At 45.0% G+C, this 23,837-nt stretch overlaps 1 protein-coding gene and 1 pseudogene across 1 annotated transcript; one reads left to right on the top strand and one right to left on the bottom strand.

Annotated features, from left to right (window-relative positions):
• Positions 1-11,247: 11,247 nt before the first annotated feature.
• LOC147982007 (uncharacterized) lies at positions 11,248-13,277 on the bottom strand (annotated as a pseudogene).
• A 1,822-nt stretch (positions 13,278-15,099) lies between these two features.
• LOC147982006 (uncharacterized) lies at positions 15,100-16,440 on the top strand. Its single transcript, XM_087517257.1, has one exon. The coding sequence runs from the start codon at positions 15,339-15,341 to the stop codon at positions 16,119-16,121; it is 783 nt and encodes a 260-aa protein (XP_087373383.1). The 5' UTR covers positions 15,100-15,338; the 3' UTR covers positions 16,122-16,440.
• The last annotated feature ends 7,397 nt before the right edge of the window (positions 16,441-23,837 follow it).

Raw genomic sequence — 23,837 nt, 5'->3', positions numbered from 1 at the left:
GCCGAACCAAAGTATGACATGTTGGTAAGCAGTATGACTTATATCGCCCACAACTCACTTGTGTTCTACTCGTGCATATAACATCAACACATAAATCCTAGGCTCTGATACCACTGTTGGGGAACGTAGTAATTTCAAAAAAAATCCTACGCACACACAAGATCATGGTGATGCATAGCAACGAAAGGGGAGAGTGTTGTCTACGTAACCTCGTAGACTGATAGCGGAAGCGTTATGACAACGCGGTTGATGTAGTCGTACGTCTTCACGGCCCGACCGATCAAGCACCAAAACTACGGCACCTCCGAGTTCTTGCACACGTTCAGCTCGATGACGATCCCCGGACTCCGATCCAGCAAAGTGTCGGGGAAGAGTTCCGTCAGCACGACGGCGTGGTGACGATCTTGATGTTCTACCGTTGCAGGGCTTCACCTAAGCACCGCTACAATATTATCGAGGATTATGGTGGAGGGGGGCACCGCACACGGCTAAGAGATCTCAAGGATCAATTGTTGTGTCTTTGGGGTGCCCCCCTGCCCCCGTATATAAAGGAGCTAGGGGGGAGGCGGCCGGCCAAGGAGGAGGGCGCGCCAAGGGGGGAGTCCTACTCCCACCGGGAGTAGGACTCCTCTTTTCCTATTAGGAGTAGGAGAGAAGGAAGGGGAAGGGAGAAGGGAAGGAAGGAGGGGGCGCAGCCCCTCCCCCTAGTCCAATTCGGACTAGGCCTTGGGGGGCGGCCTGCCCTAGGCAGCCCCTCTCTCTTTCCCGTATGGCCCAATAAGGCCCAATACTTCTCCCGGCGAATTCCCGTAACTCTCCGGTACTCCGAAAAATACCCGAATCACTCGGAACCTTTCCAAAGTCCGAATATAGTCGTCCAATATATCGATCTTTATGTCTCGAGCATTTCGAGACTCCTCGTCATGTCCCCGATCTCATCCGGGACTCCGAACTCCTTCGGTACATCAAAACACATAAACTCATAATAAAACTGTCATCGAAACCTTAAGCATGCGGACCCTACGGGTTCGAGAACAATGTAGACATGACCGAGACACGTCTCTGGTCAATAACTAATAGCGGAACCTGGATGCTCATATTGGCTCCCACATATTCTACGAAGATCTTTATCGGTCAGACCGCCTAACAACATACGTTGTTCCCTTTGTCATTGGTATGTTACTTGCCCGAGATTCGATCATCGATATCTCAATACTTAGTTCAATCTCATTACCGGCAAGTCTCTTTACTCGTTCTGTAATACATCATCTCGCAACTAACTCATTAGTTGCAATGCTTACAAGGCTTAAGTGATGTGCATTACCGAGAGGGCCCAGAGATACCTCTCCGACAATCGGAGTGACAAATCCTAATCTCGAAATACGCCAACCCAACATGTACCTTTGGAGACACCTGTAGAGCTCCTTTATAATCACCCAGTTACGTTGTGACGTTTGGTAGCACACAAAGTGTTCCTCCGGTAAACGGGAGTTGCATAATCTCATAGTCATAGGAACATGTATAAGTCATGAAGAAAGCAATAGCCACATACTAAACGATCAAGTGCTAAGCTAACGGAGATAGAGTTTGAGGATGCTGAGTTGTTCGCCGATGTGGGTTCTGGGGCTGATATGGACATGCACGAGGGGGATGGTGATGCCGGTGCTCGTGAGGACCCGACTGATGAGGCAGGACGAGAGAGGGCTAATGGGCCTAGTACGGCTGCTCAGTTGCCCGGTGATGGTTCTGGAGTAGAACCTGCATCGGCCCCGACGGTACCGATGAGTACACTGCGTTTTGGGTCCTTCGAGCCAGCTTCGGCTCCTCCTCGGCTTTGGAGTGACAGGGTTGAGTCTGATGATTGCTTTGAGTGTATGCTCCCTCCTTTGGAGCTTGATGTTGTGGCTAGTCCTGTGATGGTTACGGAGGTGGAGCCTCAGGTGGGTTCACTTCCTCATACCGTGGCTTCGAGTAGGGATATAACGACAGGTTCGGAGGTGCTCTTTGGGGAGGGGAGTCTAGGGCAGGTGGCCCCGGCCTCTCCCTCTCGTGGTCTGGCGCAGGTCACACCGGTGAGGCCGGTGTTGGTTGGCAGTGGGGGAGGTAGCCTAGCCTCCTCCCCCACTACGACGCCGGTACCGGTCGGCTTGGCCAGTGCCGGGGTAGCGATCCCGAGGCAGGAGGCCTCGGCTCCTGCTTCTCCGGTTGGGGCGGTGGCCCTCGCGCCGGTGGCTGCGCTGGGGGAGAGCTGGGGCAGGTGGCCGTGGCTCTCCCCTCCTCTCCGGCGTGAGGTGTTCGTGGCAATGGTATTCCAATCTGTCCCCCTTAATATTCAGTTTCGACAGTCGCTAGCGGGCAATCGTTCGGAAGAATGGCTCCATCTAGTTAGGAGACTGATGGAGGTTCAACTTTCTCACCAACCCGATATATTGCGCTGGAAGTTGACTAGCTCTGGAGTATTTACAGTTAAATCAATGTATATTGATGTTATTAATTCGAATGCTATTCCAACTTCCAAGTATGTTTGGGTTGTCAAAGTTCCTTTAAAAATTAAAGTGTTTATGTGGTTTGTCCATAAACAAGTTATTTTAAGAAAGGACAACTTGATTAAATGCAATTGGACAGGACCTACTAGGTGTAGTTTCTGTGATCGGCATGAGACGATTAAGCATTTATTCTTTGATTGCCCGTTGGCCAAAGTTCTATGGCGGACGGTCCATATTGCTTTTAATATTACTCCACCGACTTCGGTCAATGCTTTATTTGGGACATGGCTTAATGGGGTTGAGCCTGAATTAGCAAGACATATTCGGGTTGGAGTTTGCGCTTTGTTATGGACTATCTGGAATTGCAGAAATGATTTGGTTTTTAACAGAACATCATGGATTCATTTCTTGCAGGTTATTTTCCGAGCTATGGCACTGATCCGTTCGTGGTCGCTACTCACTCCGATGGAGGCCAGGGAGCATTTGGTTACTGGATCTATCCGTTGGGAGATGGTAGCTCGGGATATCTTCAACCGATTTGGATGGCGGTCATGTAATAGGATAGGCAATTAGTTTCCCTATCTATTTTTAGCCAGCCGGTTGTGGCATCTTTTTCGGGCTAGTTTGTGTATCTAGCCGTCTGTTGCTCTGTGTGAGCTGCATTTATCCTTTGCTTTTTGTTTGGCTGGAGACTGTGGAACCTTGTTGGCACTTTTTGTTATTTGGTTAATAAGATGGCCGTATGCATCGTTCTGATGCAGAGGCCGGGGAGATCCCCCTTTTCGAAAAAAAATTATTCTTTTACTTCAACAATCAGCAAAGATATCTAAGTTGAAATGCAGGTCACCAAAAGAATCTTCTAATTATTTTGCATACCTGTGTACAAGCACCTAGAATCAAATTCCACATCTATCATATTGTTTGGCCTTATGCAGCCTACCAAACAACATCTGAGGTGAGCGTGGCCCATATCATGCAAGTATACCAAAGACCAAACACACATCTCACCTCCTTCTTGCATGAGCTCAACCAGGCCAGCCCCAGCCAAGCTCCTTCATGCGATGCAGGTTGGATATGCCCAGAAAACTAAACATGCCGAATATGCTTCTGGATGTTTGATTGGTTCTTAATTTTGACATTTGATCATAGATTGTGTTTTTTTGTGGGTGACGTTAGACTGTTTGATACTGAACAAATATATTCTCAATGGAACTATACCACTCACCAATATACACACATTCCTTTGCTAAAATTTTCAGTTTAAAAAATAGGCCCTGTTATACCAATTTTAAACACAAGATAAAGAATAAATATAACTTCTGCAACAAAAAAGAGAGTGTGAACTGTAAATATTTACACAAAATTTGAAAACCAAGACATGAACGAACCAGCAAGGCATGCTGCGCTTTGCTGGTGCAACCATGTCTTATCTTCTACATATTGCATAGATTCATAAACATTTTTTTCTTCTTTTTTTAGTTTTATTTAGTTATTTCATTTTGTTTTCTTGTTGAAATGTTGTTTTGTCTCCGTTCCTGAGTGGGAATGTTTGCTTATTTGTGTAATGAAGTTTGCTATGTAACTTTATATAATTTTTTAGAACACTATCTATACTAAATATAACGGAACACAAGCAAGCACACATGCACAATGCCTCAAAATGGAATGTTGTGTACATGTCAATTTTGTTTTTCTATCTTTTGTAGTACATTGTTATCTGCATTGGAAAAAACAGTGATTTGGGCGAGTTTGGCATTGCAAGACAGATAGTAATATCACAGAAGTAAGTTTGGTATTAGACGACATCTGCTAGAAGATTTCATAACATGATGTGAAATGAAAATGCAAATAGATTTTGCGCATTGTAAATGAAGGAATCTAGCAAATAGAGCTTCAAACCACAGACTGACATATATATATTTGTGAACTGAACATGACAGAAACGGGCAATATAATATCACAACACAGTTTGGAAATAAAATATGACAGTACATGCCAATAACATTCAAAAGAACCATAAAGCACTTTAAAGCTCTTAATGTCACGGATATGGCGTCGTGCGAGCGTGTTCACCGGCAGCCGTCGGTAGTCACGGAGTTGTGCCCCCCCGCGCCCCCAGTCCACCGGGGCGACTGGAGGCAGGTGTCGACGCTCCTACTGTGGTGCTGGTGATCCACACTTCATGGCTGATGCTGGGCTAGGGGTGAGAGGAGAGCACTTTTACCCCTCCTACCGTGGTGGGTACACCGTGATGTGGGCGGCTGGTGATGGCTTGGACATGGATGCCACGGTGGCGGCCCCGGTTGGCGCTCCACATGGTTGGTTCTTCGGCGGGCTACCTCATGGCAGTGGTGACTCCCTATCTTGGTCGTGTGGGCAACATGACAGGTGAGACGGGGTGGTGGCTCGGGCGTCCTCTCTGTCTTCTCAGTGGCGGTGCCCCGATCTGGATCAAGGGACCTGACCTCGCCGTGCTAGTCCTGAGCACCTCGTGGTGGCACGAGTGAGTTGCCGAGCGAAAGCTCTACGCCTCGGCGCCGACAACGGCGACGTTTGCGGGCGCCGCTCTCTTCCTGAAGACGTTGCCGTGGCTCTTCTCACCATGTCGGGGTTCTAGGTAAAAACTATGTTCGTTGCGGACATGACAGAGGTGATGCTTTGCGCCGTTCTCCCTCCTAGGGAGATGTCGTGGAGCTTAGATGCGCTAGGGCGTAGTGTGGTGTTGTGTTCAATTCTTCCTGTATTTTCTTTTGGTTTCATTACAGGTTATCTTGGGATCGGCTTTGTAAGAGGACCACCTCACCACCTTATATCGTTCGGTGTGGACCTGTTTGGTTGTGGTTTTATTTATAAAGCGGGGCGAAAGCCTGTTTCGAGAACATTAGGCAACATGCGGCTCTATTTTCTATTTCACTCTAAATTAAGGGAACTAAACATACGTACACAACATGTATTCACATGACATGGTAGACAAGTGCTATGGAAGGAATCCTCGGAAATTATAGTGGAATAACATTATTCAGTGTGATAATTGACTACCATAAAAAGAATGAAGCAAAGGAACAAAGGAGAAGTCCACATGGCGGCTTTAGAGAAAAAGCCTCCCTAGTATACGAGCGCACCCGCTCGTATGTGTGGTCGTATAAAGCACCAGCACCGCCGCCTCGTCCAGAACAACCACATGGTGAAGTCGGATCAGGGATCAGACGAGCACACACACTAGAAGCACATCCACAAGATAGAACCCTAGCCCCCGGAGTCATCCATAGGAGGGATTGACAAGGAGGAGATCATTATCTTCACCACCACACACAAGGTGACGTCAACATCATCACCACTGTCGTCATCACCACCATCCTCATCCATATCCACACCTCCATCTTGTTGTAACATCAGGAACCCTAGTGGACCGTCTTGTGTTTTTTTGCGGTAAAAAAACACACTAGACGATCGTCTTGTATGTTACTTTCTTGATTCATTCATGTGTACCGTCACCATTCCCATGATGTTTGCTATTCCCATGTGTGAGTAGAGTCCTTAGTTCTGGGGGACATGGAAGAGCCTTGGTATGTATAGGATCTAAAATGTTATATTGGATATAAGATCCTCTGTAGACATACACCACCTATGGGGTCGAAATGGCAAAGAGAGATGCAATTGCCTTCATTTTCCCTCCGCCATTGACTCGGAAAATAGCGATGCATACCGACAAATTCCTAGTTGCATCGTAAGAACTCGCTGGGCATGTTTGACCGAAGAATTTGGCTTGGAAATCGCCATAACTAGAAGGGTTGGGGCGCTTTGCTACATCATTGGTGTTGTTGGGTATCTTCAAAAAATAATCACTCTGTTTCAAAATATAAGATGTATTACTTTTTTGAAAAGTCAAACATTTTAAGTTTGATCAAATTTGTATAGAAATATATCAAAATACATAATATCAAATTAGTATTTAAATTCATCATGAAATGAATTTCCATAGTTTTTTTGTGAATGTTGTGACATTGATATTTTTGCTCTGAATTTAGTCAAAGTTAAAGAAGTTTGACTTCCAACAAACCTAATACCCGTTATATACTGGAACTCATGGAATGCCCCCTTTGGTTGGGCTACAGATTCCTAAGAATCGACCGCGGCTTCGATTCCTAGAATCAGTTGTAGCTGCAGATTACGAGAATCAGAAATAGGCTCTTTGTTTACCCGACTTTAGAGAAATCGGAAGTGCCATTAAATGCCTAGAACACCCCAAATGTGTAATGGTCAATAACAAAACTTGTAGAACATGGCAACCAGCGAGGACGATGGGGGGGGGGGGGGGGGGGGGGGGGTTGGCACCATGGTGGAGTGGCGCAGGTTGACCGGAGCCTGGTGGGCTGCCCTGGCAGAGTATGGTGGCTGGAGCTCAGAGAGGGGCGGCATACACGGAGATCGGAGGCGGTAGGTCATAGGCGGAGCTCCTGGGCAGCGATAGTGGCGGGGCTCATGGACGGAATAGGGGGGAGGCGGAGGTGATGGCACAGGATCCACCCGTTTTGGACAAGCTACATGTGCCGGACGCTAGTTGAGCCCTGCATCGCCCCTCTCTCTCTCTCTCTCTCTCTCTCTCTCTCTCTCTTCGTTCGGGGGAGAGGATAACGTGTGTTGGAGACTTTGGTCAGGGGAGGAGGAGTGGCATTCTTTTTGTGATAACAGGGAGAACTTGGGCCAAACTTCAACTTGGGTAAGTGGCATCTTGGGAATCACCAAGAATCACCAAATTTGCAGCTTCGGCTTGGACGTGGCTGGTAGTTCATTTTCTAGAAGCGATTATAGGAAGCTGGGGTGAGAATCTATGTGTTTGTTCTGGATTCTGATTTTGTGAGGCCTAGAATCTGGGAATCTCTAGCTGAAGCCCAAACAAACGCCACCTTAGTTTAGCGTGTGGGGGATATGATAGAGTGTGTTTTATTTTTATTTATAATTCGATGATTTGGTGGGCCTTTCATGGTGTTATTCTGTGTTATCCGCTAACCAACCTATATTTGTGTGGGTAAATTTCTGTATTAGTGCTCACATGTACTACTATATTGGTGCTACAATACCACATGGTGGCGATTCTTTTTTCTAGGTTGTGAGAGGGTAGGCGGGATTGATATATTTTTATAGACCGGTTGCTACTGATTGATTTGAAAAATCGTTCGCCCAGTCAAAATCGTAAACCAAATATAAAATTGAATAAAGAGTTTCAAAATTAGGGAACATAGTGAACTAAAAGAATTGAATGGGAGAGCTTAAGAAAGTGTTGCCGCTCAAAATCGGTTGACCCAATTCTAAATTAAATACCTCAATTAATTGTGAGGCCTTAAAAATTAGGAAGCATAGTATATAGTATAAAGAATTGAATGAGAGAGCTTTGAAAAATTCTTTACCTGGTCAAAATCGGGTGACCCAATTCTAATTGGAGACCTCAATTGAATGTGGGCTTTTTAAAACTAGGGAGCTTAGTGTTATAGATGATTGCCAAGCGCACTCTGCAGCATGGGGAGCCCATACGGATGAAGGGGTGATTACGTTGCCTTACTTGTTGCACATTCAGAAGAGGGAGAGTAACAGTGTAGCAATATGGCTCCTGATATGGGATAACACTTCCCTCAGAATTGCACGATTAGTATGCACCAAGAGGCGATTGGCATGGCAATAGGTGTGGTGAAGGAATACACCAAAATTAGTGTAGAGCATGGTGGGGATAGACAAACAAGGTCACCCCCACGCCCACCAATGGCCCATCAACTATCGAAGGATTCAGGTCCATCGCCAAATCAAATCTGATTTTGGTGCCGACCGTATCAACCGTAGTAGATGAGGAAAATCCATATGTATGGCATAACTTCGATTCCATTTCAGTACAACACTTCCGAATAATTTAGAAGTCTACTTTGTGAAACGGGATTCATGTTGAAACCAGAGTTCGGTCTGTCCCGGGGCATATCATTCAGGTTACCTCGGAAGAATGTATTGTAATGTATGTTTGCATTTCATTCGAAAACTCTCCCATGGATTGGATTTGACAGCGAAAGTTTTTTTTTTGGATTTCTGTTGGGGTGTGATTTTTATTTTCAAGGGTGCCCAGTTTGCTTATTCAAATACTGCACGCGCAAAAAGGTTTAGCAAACCAATGTTCGGATTTGTGTCTCAGTGCGATAATATCCGCCCATTTGGTGTCATGTTGCGTCAAACTACCATCTCACACTCACAGAACACGTTATGTGTAAAAATCAGGTGTTGCATGTAAAAGCACCCATGCTAGGACCACATAGCAATAAATTTCTATGTACAGACAAGAAAATAAAAAATGAGCACATTTAAAGATGATTCCCACAATAAAAGAAAATATTTTGCAAATCAAATCTTTTGTTTGATTCGCCATTTGTTTTCACAATTGGCTTAGTATTAATGTGGGCCATATAATTTCCAATATTTATATATCGTATCTTCGAATATTTGAGGCATTGAACTAATTATGTGCTTGCTCGATGGCCCAGCTGATCCATTCATCTTCCTGCACAAATCTTATTAATTTTCCATGTCCTAAAGTAAATACTCATCCTTTGCCATTATGCTTGGTGATAACCTTTTTGGCATGTTTTACATGGACACACTGAATAGTTTAATCATTCTCTTTATTTGACACATTGGAAAATCCATCACCACCAAGGGTTATTTGACACAATCGAAAGGGCATCCCTCGATGTGCACCTTTTTCTTGAGAGAATGCTATTATGAATAATTTGCTGGCACCATAGAAAATTAATTGGAATAAGTACATTTATTGAAGATCATATGTAAGGTGTCGTATAAATTAATAAATTACAGATTTTTATTTGCATGAGGACATATCTGATGTGCCTTCATTGGTATGCATTAATTGAAATCTTCATAGCAAAATTTGTATGAATTTAATGTTTCACAATACTACAATTTTCTTTTAACAATAAACATCAATGTATAGCAGAGAGGATGGGAAAATTTTCTAACTTCTAACATACTAGAGCACATAATGCTAAGCTATCTTTCTAGAACATGCATAGAATTCTTTTGGCAACTTCACATAGGGAGCCCCCTACCTTTTCCATTACAAATGGATGTCATGCATGGAGAAACTTGTCCAACACAAATTTTACATGCACAATGTGAAGAGCAGAATAGTACATCTCCAACGTATCTATAATTTTTATTGTTTCATGATATTATATTATCAATCTTGGATACTTTATATGCAATTTTATAACATTTTTTGGAACTAACCTATTAACTCAGTGTCGAGTACCAGTTGCTGTTTTTTGCTTATTTTGGCTATTCAGAAAATCAATACCAAATGGAGTCCAAACACGATGAAACTTTACAGTGATTTTTTCTGCACCAGAAGGGACACTAGAACGTTCGGGGGGGGGGGGGGGGGCTGAAGATCTACAGGAGAGCGACGAGCTCACCCGGCTCACCCCCTGAGCTCTTGGGTCCCACATAGCTCTGTTTGACCTAATTCCAGCACTATAAATTCCTAAATATTCCTAAACCAATAGAGAGCCACTCGAACACTTTTTCCGCCGCCGCAATCTTCTGTTCTTTTGTGAGCCCATCTCGAGGCCCTTTCTAGTACTCTGCCAGAGTGGGAATCCATCACAGAGGGTTTCTACCTCATCCTTGTGGCACGTCCAATGATGTGTGAGTAGTTTACCACAGACCTATGGGTCCATAGCTAGAATCTTCAATACAAAGTTCTCCATGGTCTCCATGGAGTTCTATCTAATGTAATCTTCTTTTGAAGTGTGTTTGTTGGGATCCGATAAATTGGTGGTTTATGACAAGATTATTCATTGATAGTAATTGAGTCTTTTATAAACTTTATTATGCATGATTGTTATAGCTTTGTATTTATTTCTGATCTATCCATTTGGTCTGGCCAACTAGATTGAGTTATCTTTAGTGGGAGAGGTGCTTTGTAATGGGTTCAATCTTGCGGTGTCCTCATCCAGTGACAGAAAGGGTATTGAGACACACATTTGTATTGTTGTTATTAAGGGTAAAACGATGGGGTTTAATAGCTTTCTTTTATTATGTCTACATCATGTTATCATACTTCATACATTACTCTGTTTGTTATGAACTTAATAAGTAGAGAAGCAATTATAGAAGCGCTCTCGAAGTGGCACAATAGTAGTAGATGTAGAATCTTTTCGGTCTCCTTGTCACGGGATGTGATGCCTATATACATGATCATTGCCATGGATAATGTCATAAGTATGCGCTTTTCTATCAATTGCCGAACAATAATTTGTCTACCCACCATATGCTATTTATTCAATAGAGAAGCCTCTAGTGAAAACTATGCCCCCCGGGTCTATCTTTATCATATTGCTAAAACCAAAAATATCTTGCTACAATTTATTTACTTTTTTGCAATTTATCTATCTATCACTACCCAATTTGATCCTTGCAAGTAACGAGTTCAAGGGGATTGACAACCCTCTTACCCATGTTGGGTGCACGTATTTGATCTTGTGTGTGCAGGTACTGTTCACAAGGATTTGTTAGGTTCTCCTATTGGTTCAATAACATTGGTTCTACTAAGGGAAATACATGCCAATTAAAATCATTAGTGCTAGCAATACTATTAAGTAAACTAGCATCCGTATTTTCTCTTTTGGTTTCACGGAAACCAACAAAATCAGCATGATTATTGTTCCCAAAATCAGCAAGGCACTGTAATTTACCGGGTTAACCAAGCCCTCAAACATTCCAGAAAGCACCTATCATTTAACTCTAAATGGACGCGACAAGCCACAAGGCTGATTTTTAGTATGAATAGATGGACTATCTAAATCCAGAACAACAACGCCCCCTGTCCTGGAGGAATTACAATTAGAGGGAAAAACATCACTATCTAAATCAATATCAAGTGATCCAGGGAAAACAATCTCCGGATTCATATATGCAAATTGAAGGCACTTCATTTTTTCTATTAATCAAATCTAAGATGATATCATTACGCTCTTCCCTACTATCTACAATGCAAATGCCCACCATGACAGATTGAGAAGCAAAAGCATCAGTATCAAGAGTAGCAAAAGATTTACCTTTGAAAGTGGTGGGTATATCCTAGTTTTTATTCTGCATATACACAGCAGCCTTATCCATGATCTTCACATTCCCATGATTCCTAGTTCTTGGTCTGTTCACCAAGACAGGACCCCATGATGAAGTTTTTTCCACATTAGGCTTCTTTTTCCTGTCTGGTTCAACATTTTCCAAAGATTCCAAAAAGGATCTCTTAACAGAACCAATTGACGCAACTAAATCTTCAGGAAAGCATTGAAGTTTAGTCGCCATAACTTCCTCTCCCCCCTTGGATTCATCCATTTCAACTTTGCTAAGATGTTCATTGCAGTATTCCAGATGTAATGGCATAGGAACAATATCCATTTCATCAAATATCACCTTGTATGAACAAGGACTGATACCTCCTTCCTCCACCTCATTACTATCTTCTTTCCTGGGGTTTTGGTTCCTGATTTCCTGCACAAAGCTATCATGAACAGAGTCCATCATGTTCATTGGGTGAAATTCAGCTGCAGAAGCAGACAGTGTCTTATTGGTTTTGCTTGAAGATGCATGAGTTTTTTGTTTGGTAGGGAAGTTAGCTCTGTCCAAGTCATCAATAGCTTCCTCTTCATCCTCATCCATTTGATCTTTGCCAGAAGGATCATTTCCATTGTCCTCCTCATTTCCTTCTTGTTTACCGATGTTAGGATGACAATCCTCTCCATTAGAATCTTAACTATGCTACTCAAACACCTCCAGGGAAAAGAAAAGCAGCTATAGTTTCTTTTTCATCTCTACTAGCCTCTCCAAAGTAATTTTCTCAGGGTCTCTGCAAGCAACCTTAATCTTGATGATTTCATAGAAAATTTGAAAGATACCGCATTCCAGTCCACATCCACAAGGATTCCAAAGCACACTGCCACTTGAGTAAAAACCTTCCATGCACACCACTTAGATGGTATCCCTTCAATCTGCGCCCAAGCTTCCATTAGATCTCTAAACTCATCCAACTTCCCTTTCCACTCACAAATCTTGACAGAGACCCCATCAATTGGCAGGCCAAAAGCTGGGGATTCGATCAGATCCACAACATTTTTCCATGGGGGAAATCTTAAGGAAAACAAATTTATCCTCCAATTCCTTGATTTGCCACGGCCACTCTTTGATTTTGCAGAATATACCTTTCAACTAAACCAACAACTCTGAAGCAGAAACTTCACCTTTGAACAGTCACAATACCGCACAATTTTTGTAATTCAGCCAACTAGATTCAGCCACAACAGGAATGTCCACATGGTAGAAACCAAGCCCCACAGCAGCACTGCCGAAATAATTAGTTGTAGGTTGCGGCTCAGCCCAAGCCACGCAGTAGTTTACATTATGATTATCAACACAGATGAAGCATTTTTGGGCTCATGAAATTTCCCACATAGTGTCCAGGCCAACTGCAATTGAAGCATGTCATGTCCTTATATTTCGGGTCAAGGGGTCGTACCAACGGGGTTGTGGTTGGAGTTGAGGCTGGGGCCGTCGGAGCAGAGGAGGCCCCTGTGCCGTAGAAGCTTGCTTCACCACCCCTGCCGGCTTCCAGGCCCCCCTATGGAGCAGGCTTGACGGGGACAACAGACGCCGACGACGAGGCCTTGCCGTCCTATGTGGGGATGGTCTTCTTCCTTGGCTGCGGACACCGATGATGCTGAGCGTGCTTTCCATGGTTCTCCATACCTATCTGAACAACTTCTGCAACGATGCAATCCAAGTCAAAAACCCTCCACCGATGGCTTAAATTTCATGGGTACAACGTCAAATCAACCACAATATGGCACTGGACAACAATCTTCTATGGTGAAATTACTTGATTGAAACATATCCTTCCTTGCCCAAAGGAGCTATGGGATGGCATAGCTAGGGTTTGATGGCTTGGCAAGATGTATATGAGGTTGGGGGTGGCAGCGTGGGGATGGAATCACACACAACTGCCCAAAGAAATCCACCACCACCTCATCATACCAGTCATCCTTCCTAGGACACGTATTTCTAAAAGCCATCTTCGATAAACCACACATCCTTTGATCAACACCACTAGCATAGGCGAAGGCCCTTTCGCTGGCAGCGATTGGTTTGAAACCGAAGAACCCGCCATCGCACAAGAGAAATCGCCGCCGACCATAGACCTCGCCGGAATTGGCGAATTACATGAAGATCTAATAGAATCTGGAGTACTCGGAACAGAACCAATCAACCTTAACCGAGGGACAACCCTCAAATTCATGTCACTATTAATTGCCCCACCCAAAAAACCAAATGAATCACCATTCAGAACAACACCAATCCTATGTTTCCTGATGTGGGTAAATTTTACCTTATTGTGGAGCGGTGGCACCTCCCTGAGATCTCCCGGCCACAGGAGTGGATCTAGGCCACATCTCCGCAGCCCGCCCCTCTCACAACGCGTGCGTGGACTAGGTGGCCTCCGCAACGCACGCCCACCGGGAGCGCTGATCTTCAGGGGACATGAGAGGGGCTGACCACCGGCGGTAAAAATTCCCGAGGGATGTTGTCAATTTCCACCACCGGCGGCGGACGGATGTTGAGCCTGGACTGGTTCCTTGTCTTGAACCTAGCCAACCTCGCCGCTTAGCCTGGATCCAACAACTCTGCCTCCTGAATCGCCCAGAACAACATGTCGCAATCCACCCTCCCCCCATCGTCACTGACGAGCCGCGCGACATCCGCAAACAACACGGACCGGATGATCCCCACGCAGATGTCGGGCCGCTTGGACGAGTCAGGGAAGCGCTCCCGCACCACCCGCTAGATCTCCGTCTACGCCTCCGGAGTCGCCACATCAATCTCTGGCAACTGCGCCACTGGAATCAGCGGCTTTCCCGCGAGGATTAGCGGTGCCACCACCACATGCACGGGGCATGCCCTCCTTGCCCTCGACTTGTGACTCGAACTCCCCACCATCTCGCTCGCCGATTTTGGCCGTGAGAGGAGCTCGTGGGTTGTGGATGTGGGCGAGAGATGAGGAGGAGGGGTAGGGGTGGGGAGTAGATAACCCTAAGGTGCCATTAATGCTGGCTAGAAGGCCGTTAATGGTGGTAGGTGCAATCGCCTCGCCCGGCTGGTTCGCTCATCGCCTCCGCTGCCATGCTATCATAATTTTGTTTGGGAGAAGCAATTGAGGTGGGTAATTTTCTGGTGGTATCTGCTGATCAGGAGCCAAAAATGAAAAAACTTTGTATTCTTATTATGCAGCATATGGCCCTGAAAATTTTCTAGCAAAAAAAAAAGCATATATGACCCGAAATTTTTTTCTCAGCTGGATGCCGTGCTGCCAATGATAGCGTACCAAATCCTGAAACCATTGTCCACATCCATGTGAATTAAACATTCAATAAATCCGTACCTATCCTTGGAAAACTAAAATAGGAGAAACAATAAGTTGAAGCCCGACGTGAAGACATCGAGTTCAAAACTGGAGACATCGTATCTGATCTGTGCGAGTATGGAAAGTATGAAAGAGTGACAGAAGGGATATGGACGCCGCAATTACTACATACGAATTAAGGCCGTGATCTCGACCACATTAAACTCCAGCCTGTGATCTCGCGCAATCTTGAGAATTGGCAAGTGAACTTGCATGCCAATCACATCATCTCCGCGTTTGACCCCTCCCTGCGCTCCGATCCCTTGTATAAGTTGACAAGCCCAGATCCCATCCAAGCACTCAACTCGCGTGCCAAGAAACACCAAACAGCACAACCATTAATGGGGCACAGCTTCCGAACCGCGTCCATGGAGGGGGTGAAAGGTGAGGGTGAGGGTGAGGAGGCGGAGGAGGTGCAGCCGGCCAATGAGGGGCTGTCGGCGCCGTCGCTGGACCTGAACCTCGTCGGCGCTCTCGCTCTCGTGGAGAACGCCGCCGTGGAGGAGAAGGGAAAGGCCGAGTCGGTCGTGGCGGCGGGGCCGTCAGTCGAGCCGAAGGCGGCGGTGGTGGTCGCCGGCGGCGAGAACCGTCGCACGTTCAAGTGCAACTACTGCCAGCGTAAGTTCTACACGTCGCAGGCGCTGGGCGGCCACCAGAACGCGCACAAGCGCGAGCGCTCCATCGCCAAGCGCGCGGCCGCGGGGCGGCCCGGCGACCCTGCTGCTGGCCTGTACGGCGCGGCGGACCACCACCTCCGCTACGCCACCGCCTGGCCCTATTCCGCCGCCGGCAGGTCATTCCTCGCCCGGGGCTCGCCCACGCCGCCGTTCTATGGGATGCAGATGCACCACCCCGGGTGGGGCGCGGCGCCCCAGCCGTACCTGGCCGGGCTCGCGCGTCTCGCCGCCGCCCACCGCCCGATGTATCGGCCGGAGGCTTACGGCTATGGCGCGTCTTCCAGGGCTCCCATATCGGCCTTCCCTGAGGCCGCGCCGGCGGTGACCGGGATCTCGCGGGCTGGTGCAAGCGGCAGCGGAAGTGATAACGGCGGCGACCATAGCATTAATGAGTTGAAGAAAAAGGAGGAGACCGCCAGCAACATAGACTTGACTCTCAAGCTCTAGCTAGCTCCGATCTGTAGGGTCCGATCATTTCTCCGTCAGAGCCTTAAGCTCGATCTCGTTGACAAGTGTCAAAGCTATCCGTCATTTAGTTGGTTGTTGTAGAAGAAGTTCATTTCCGTTCTTTCTTAATTGTGTCAGTCAGTGCATGGTAAGCTAGCTGAGATTAGGTTTCTAGCTAGTCTTCGTTGATCGATGTGATGTAGTGCAAGACTTCATCCTTCCATATCCATATGTATGAAAAAATGGTCATATGTCGACCACTAGTTTATGTTATTTGTTCCTTCCATGGAACTAATTTATTTTGAATGAAATTGTTTCCTGCCTGTTCCAAGCAACGTCGAGTTTCACTTCTCTTTGCTTTTCCCGTGACTGTTTAGTGGGGAGGATATCTCACCTACCGCATGTAAAATCAGGCTGTAGGGGATAAATTAGGAGGGATATCTTGCTGGGTCCCACAGTCAAATCAGAGGAAGAGTAATTAGGGATAACCAGCCTGGAGTCCATTTAGCGTTCTCATTTATTTCTTTGATTGAAGGAACAAACTACTTTGTATGAAATGACAACATAGTACTCCCTCCGTCCGAAAATACTTGTCACCAAAATGAATAAAAGGGATGTATCTAGATGTATTTTAGTTCTAGATACATCTTTTTTTGTTCATTTTGATGACAAGTATTTTCGGACGGAGGGAGTATGCAATTTTCAAGAAAAGCAGTTTCAAGATGGTTCCTCTTACCAATTAGAAGAAATATTTGCGGAAATGATAAATCCCGAACGTTCGGATTTTAAGCATGACCACCCGAACGTTTTTCATGGCAACTTTAGTTCACGCGATGTTGGCAACCATGGCAATTTTCTGTCAAGAAAACGAATTGAGACAAAGTTGCCATGTTTTAACAACTAAAGTTGCTACCACACGCCAACTAAAGTTGCCATGCAAAAACGTTCGAGATGACATGCTTAAAATCCGAACGTTCGGGATTTATCGGGGTCCTATTTAATCTGAACCGTCCATTCCATGCATAATGTTCTAAATATATAACCTATTTGTCAAAAAGGTATTGTTAAAATGATTTTTAACCTTCCTTTTCAATATGTTTACAGGAAATTCATGAATTTGTTTATTTTGTTCCATTTATGACATGCAAGCATGACTTCCATATATAATAATCATGCCTTATTACTAAATAACATTTTTTTACCAAATATACGCAGGTGGCTTCCATATATAATAGGCATTGCCTTATTAGTAAATAACATCTTTCCTTTCTCTATCCCAAATAATAAAAATTGAACATCTGATTGGTTGTTAGATCGTCGATCGTATTGCGCAGGGGAGTGGCCGGCTCAGTGCGTCCTCGTCATAAAAAGGAGCCATTCACTCACCGGCGTCTGGGCACGAACACACCCTCAAGGTGGATAGGAAGTAGCGGCAGCTGAGGTTTTAGAGGAGGAATCAACGACGGCAAGACGAGGAGGGGGAGAAGCTCCTTGAGGCCTTGTTCGTTTACTCCTTCCCTCGCGAGGTTTGGGGCCCAACCCCCGCGGATCCACGGGGATCGCCCCCGCCTGGGTGTGACTCCGGCCCATCTGTTAATGCATATTCGGTTAAGCCTGGCGTGGGTCCGTTCCCCGACTGAAACCCCTCCGGTCTTCGCGAAACGCGCGGGGAAAAAATCATCGTCTCCCCACTCGCGGAAAGAAACCCCGAGCGATCTGAGGGGAACTCTCGCTTGCGGCGCAGCCCAAAGCGGGTTAACCGAACGTTGATCTATTGAGGGACGGATTTAGGAGATATGGGGTTTAATCCGTGCATGGGATTGGGTGACGGTGTAGGGATCACCCGATCCCTGGGTGGATTGAATCTGCTAGGGGGTTTATCCTCTGCCTACCGAACAAGGCCTGAGGGGTGTGCTTGATTTGTGTCATCGTCGTGGGCCCACTGGTCCTCTAGGAGGCAGCAAGGTTGCGCGCAAAAATTGCTTCATGCGCGGCAAGGTAAATGGCAGGTCGGGTGTGGTACATGCAGCAGGTCTTGACGTAGAGGTGTCTCTCATCTCCAGGGTTGTTCGCCCTTGCTCCATCATCAGGTGCGGTGGACACTACCAGAAGCTCTTTCCACAGCGGCCGGCGTATTCACTATCGTTCTCGCCATTGCCTGCACCTTGCGTTGGTGATTGGCGCCGACAGTTACCTACCCCGCTCTGGAGAGAGCGTGGCAAGGGGAGCCAACGCCGATGTCTTTGTGTGGCCGGACTAGCGTCGCATCAGCCAAACACCTACGTGTTGCGGCTTTTGTCGCCTATGCATGACCAGTGGTGGAGGACGAAAAATAATTAAGGTGGGCGGACTCTTAAGCACAATAACAAGTAATTCTCTTCTTCCGTGGAATTCACCTGATTTTGATGAGCATCGATACATGGACACGGACACGGTGATATGGACACGACAATTTCTAGAAACATCCATATGACGAACACACATAAATAATTAATAAAATGCAATGTAATAAAGACAAAGTATAATTGATTGTGTGAGATGAGATCAAAATACTACCCCATTGTTGCTTCCATGCCTCTTTTCAAGTCCTCAATGATCGAATGATCATCAATCTCCTCAATCCTCATGGTATGTCCACTCCCTAGCCTGAACAGCAAAATCAGCAGGTGAGCAGCAGCAAGCAACAACATTACATAGCATTACAGCAATGCAAAGCAGTCAAGCACTAAGCAGCAGCAAGCCAGCGGCCAGAGCCCAGCTCATCTAGCAAGCGCGCAGCAGCCAGCAAGCAAGTGCCCAGCAGCCAGTGCATCGGAGGAGCACGACAGGCAGGAGGCAACATCACAGGAGGATCTAAGGAGAGCAAGGATGGGACCTCCTATAGGATGCTCTGTTGGGGAACGTAGTAATTTCAAAAAAATTCCTACGCACACATAAGATCATGGTAATGCATAGCAACGAAAGGGGAGAGTGTTGTCTACGTACCCTCGTAGACCGATAGCGGAAGCGTTATGACAACGCGGTTGATGTAGTCGTACGTCTTCACGGCCCGACCGATCAAGCACCAAAACTACGGCATCTCCGAGTTCTTGCACACGTTCAGCTCGATGACAATCCCCGGACTCCGATCCAGCAAAGTGTCGGGGATGAGTTCCGTTAGCACGACGGCGTGGTGACGATCTTGATGTTCTACCGTTGCAGGGCTTCACCTAAGTACCGCTACAATATTATCGAGGATTATAGTGGAGGGGGGCACCGCACACGGCTAAGAGATCTCAAGGATCAATTGTTGTGTCTTTGGGGTGCCCCCCTGCCCCCGTATATAAAGGAGCTAGGGGGGAGGCGGCCGGCCAAGGAGGAGGGCGCGCCAAGGGGGGAGTCCTACTCCCACCGGGAGTAGGACTCCTCTTTTCCTATTAGGAGTAGGAAAGAAGGAAGGGGAAGGGAGAAGGGAAGGAAGGAGGGGGCGCAGCCCCTCCCCCTAGTCCAATTCGGACTAGGCCTTCGGGGGGGGGGGGGGGGGCGCGGCCAGCCCTAGGCAGCCCCTCTCTCTTTCCCGTATGGCCCAATAAGGCCCAATACTTCTTCCGGCGAATTCCCGTAACTCTCCGGTACTCCGAAAAATACCCGAATCATTCGGAGCCTTTCCGAAGTCCGAATATAGTCGTCCAATATATCGATCTTTACGTCTCGACCATTTCGAGACTCCTCGTCATGTCCCCGATCTCATCCAGGACTCCGAACTCCTTCGGTACATCAAAACACATAAACTCATAATAAAACTGTCATCGAAACGTTAAGCGTGCGGACCCTACGGGTTCGAGAACAATGTAGACATGACCGAGACACGTATCTGCTCAATAACCAATAGAGGAACCTGGATGCTCATATTGGCTCCCACATATTCTACGAAGATCTTTATCGGTCAGACCGCATAACAACATACGTTGTTCCCTTTGTCATCGGTATGTTACTTACCCGAGATTCGATCGTCGGTATCTCAATACCTAGTTCAATCTCATTACCGGCAAGTCTCTTTACTCGTTCTGTAATACATCATTTTGCAACAAACTCATTAGTTGCAATGCTTGCAAGGCTTAAGTGATGTGCATTACCGAGAGGGCCCAGAGATACCTCTCCGACAATCGGAGTGACAAATCCTTATCTCGAAATACGCCAACCCAACATGTACCTTTGGAGACACCTGTAGAGCTCCTTTATAATCACCCAGTTACGTTGTGACGTTTGGTAGCACACAAAGTGTTTCTCCGGTAAACGGGAGTTGCATAATATCATAGTCATAGGAACATGTATAAGTCATGAAGAAAGCAATAGCCACATACTAAACGATCAAGTGCTAAGCTAACGGGATGGGTCAAGTCAATCACAGTATTCTCCTAATGATGTGATCCCGTTAATAAAATAACAACTCTTTGTCCATGGTTAGGAAACATAACCATCTTTGATTAACGAGCTAGTCAAGTAGAGGCATACTAGTGACACTCTGTTTCTCTATGTATTCACACATGTATTATGTTTCCGGTTAATACAATTCTATCATGAATAATAAACATTTATTATGAAATAAGGAAATAAATAATAACTTTATTATTGCCTCTAGGGCATATTTCCTTCAGTCTCCCACTTGCATTAGAGTCAATAATCTAGTTCACGTCGCCATGTGATCTAACATCAATAGTTCACATCTTTATGTGGTTAACACCCATAGTTCACATCGGTATGTGACCAACACCCAAAGGGTTTACTAGAGTCAGTAATCTAGTTCACATCGCTATGTGATTAACACCCAAAGAGTACTAAGGTGTGATCATGTTTTGCTTGTGAGATAATTTTAGTCAACGGGTCTGTTATATTCAGATCCGTAAGTATTTTTGCAAATATCTATGTCAACAATGCTCTGCATGGAGCTACTCTAGCTAATTGCTCCCACTTTCAATATGTATCTAGATCGAGACTTAGAGTCATCCAGATTGGTGTCAAAAAATTGTATCGACGTAACCCTTTACGATGAACCTTTTTTGTTACGTCCATAATCGAGAAACATATCCTTATTTCACTAAGGATAATTTTGACCGCTGTCCAGTGATCTACTTCCTAGATCACTATTGTACTCCCTCGCTAAACACAGTGTAGGGTATACAATAGATCTGGTACACAGCATGGCATATTTTATAGAATCTATGGCTAAGGCATAGGGAATGACTTTCATTCTCTTTCTATCTTCTGCCGTGGTCGGGCTTTGAGTCTTACTCAATTTCACACCTTGTAACACAGGCAAGAACTCTTTCTTTGACTGTTCTATTTTGAACTACTTCAAAATCTTGTCAAGGTATGTACTCATTGAAAAAACTTATCAAGCCTCTTGATCTATCTCTATAGATCTTGATGCTCAATATGTAAGCAGCTTCACCGAGGTCTTTCTTTGAAAAACTCCTTTGAAACACTCCTTTATGCTTTGCAGAATAATTCTACATTATTTCCGATCAACAATATGTCATTCACATATACTTATCAGAAATGTTGTAGTGCTCCCACTCACTTTCTTGTAAATACAGGCTTCACCACAAGTCTGTATAAAACTATATGCGTTGATCAACTCATCAAAGCGTATATTCCAACTCTGAGATGCTTGCACCAGTCCATAGATGGATCGCTGGAGCTTGCACATTTTGTTAACACCTTTAGGATTGACAAAACCTCCTGGTTGCATCATTAAGGATTGCAGTTTTGTTATCCATTTGCCAGATTTCATAAAATGCGGCAATTGCTAACATGATTCGGACAGACTTCAAGCATCGATACGAGTGAGAAAATCTCATCGTAGTCAACACCTTGAACTTTGTCAAAAACCTTTTTCGACAAGTCTAGCTTTGCAGATAGTAACACTACTATCAGCATCCGTCTTCCTCTTGAAGATCCATTTAATCTCAATGGCTTGCCGAACATCGGGCAAGTCAACCAAAGTCCATACTTTGTTCTCATACATGGATCCTATCTCAGATTTCATGGCCTCAAGCCATTTTGCGGATTCTGGGCTCATCATCGCTTCCTCATAGTTCATAAGTTCATCATGGTCAAGTAGCATGACCTCCAGAACAAGATTACCGTACCACTCTGGTGCGGATCTCATTCTGGTTAACCTATGAGATTCGGTAGTAACTTGATCTGAAGTTACATGATCATCATAATTAGCTTCCTCACTAATTGGTGTAGTAGTCACAGGAACAGATTTCTGTGATGAACTACTTTCCAATAAGGGAGAAGGTACAATTACCTTATCAAGTTCTACTTTCCTCCCACTCACTTCTTTCGAGAGAAACTCCTTCTCTAGAAAGGATCCATTATAAGCAACGAATGTCTTGCCTTAGGATCTATGATAGAAGGTGTACCCAACAGTCTCCTTTGGGTATCCTATGAAGACATATTTCTCCGATTTGGGTTTAAGCTTATCTGGATGAAACCTTTTCATATAAGCATCACAACCCCAAACTTTAAGAAACGACAACTTTGGTTTCTTGCCAAACCACAGTTCAGATTGTGTCGTCTCAACGGACTTAGATGGTGCCCTTTTAACGTGAATGCAGCTGTCTCTAATGCATAACCCCAAAACGATAGTGGTAGATCGGTAAGAGACATCATAGATTGCACTATATCCAATAAAGTACGGTTATGACGTTCGGACACACCATTATGCAGTGGTGTTCCAGGTGGCATGAGTTTGTGAAACTATTCCACATTGTTTTAATTGAAGACCAAACTCGTAACTCAAATATTTGTCTCCGCGATCAGATCGTAGAAACTTTATTTTCTTGTCACGATGATTTTCCACTTCACTCTGAAATTCTTTGAACTTTTCAAATGTTTCAGACTTATGTTTCATCAAGTAGATATACCCTTATCTGCTCAAATCATCTGTGAAGTTCATAAAATAACGATACCTGCCGTGAGCCTTAACACTCATCGGACCGCATACATCAGTATGTATTATTTTCAATAAGTCAGTTGCTCGCTCCGCAGAACGGAGTCTTAGTCATCTTGCCCATGGTTCGCAAGCATCAAGTGATTCCAAAATCCCATCAGCATGGAGTTCCTTCATGCGCTTTACACCAATATGACCTAAACGGCAGTGCTACAAATAAGTTGCACTATCATTATTAACTTTGCATCTTTTGGTTATAAATATGTGTATCACTACGATCGAGATCCAACAAACCATTTTCATTGGTGTGTATGACCATAGAAGGTTTTATTCATGTAAACAGAACAACAATTTATTCTCTTACTTAAATGAATAACCGTATTACAATAAACATGATCAAATCATATTCATGCTCAACGCAAATGCCAAATAACACTTATTTAGGTTCAACACTAATCCCGAAAGTATAGGGAGTGTGCGATGATGATCATATCAATCTTGGAACCACTTCCAACACACATCGTCACTTCACCCTTAACTAGTCTGTGTTTATTCTGCAACTCCCGTTTCGAGTTACTAATCTTAGCAACTGAACTAGTATCAAATACTGAGGGGTTGCTATAAACACTAGTAAAGTACATATCAATAACATGTATATCAAATATACTTATGTTCACTTTGCCATCCTTCTTATCCACCAATCACTTGGGGTAGTTCCGCTTCCAGTGACCAGTCCCTTTGCAGTAGAAGCACTTAGTCTCAGGCTTAGGACCAGA

The sequence above is a fragment of the Triticum urartu genome, chromosome 3A, assembly GCF_056163025.1.
Source record: "Triticum urartu cultivar PI428250 chromosome 3A, HENAU_Tu73, whole genome shotgun sequence".
NCBI classification, from domain to species: domain Eukaryota; kingdom Viridiplantae; phylum Streptophyta; class Magnoliopsida; order Poales; family Poaceae; genus Triticum; species Triticum urartu.
This window is presented reverse-complemented; position numbering and strand designations above follow the sequence as displayed.

Excerpts from the sequence above, each read along its gene's own strand:
- LOC147982006 (XM_087517257.1), top strand. The coding sequence starts at position 15,339 with ATGGGGCACAGCTTCCGAACCGCGTCCATGGAGGGGGTGAAAGGTGAG.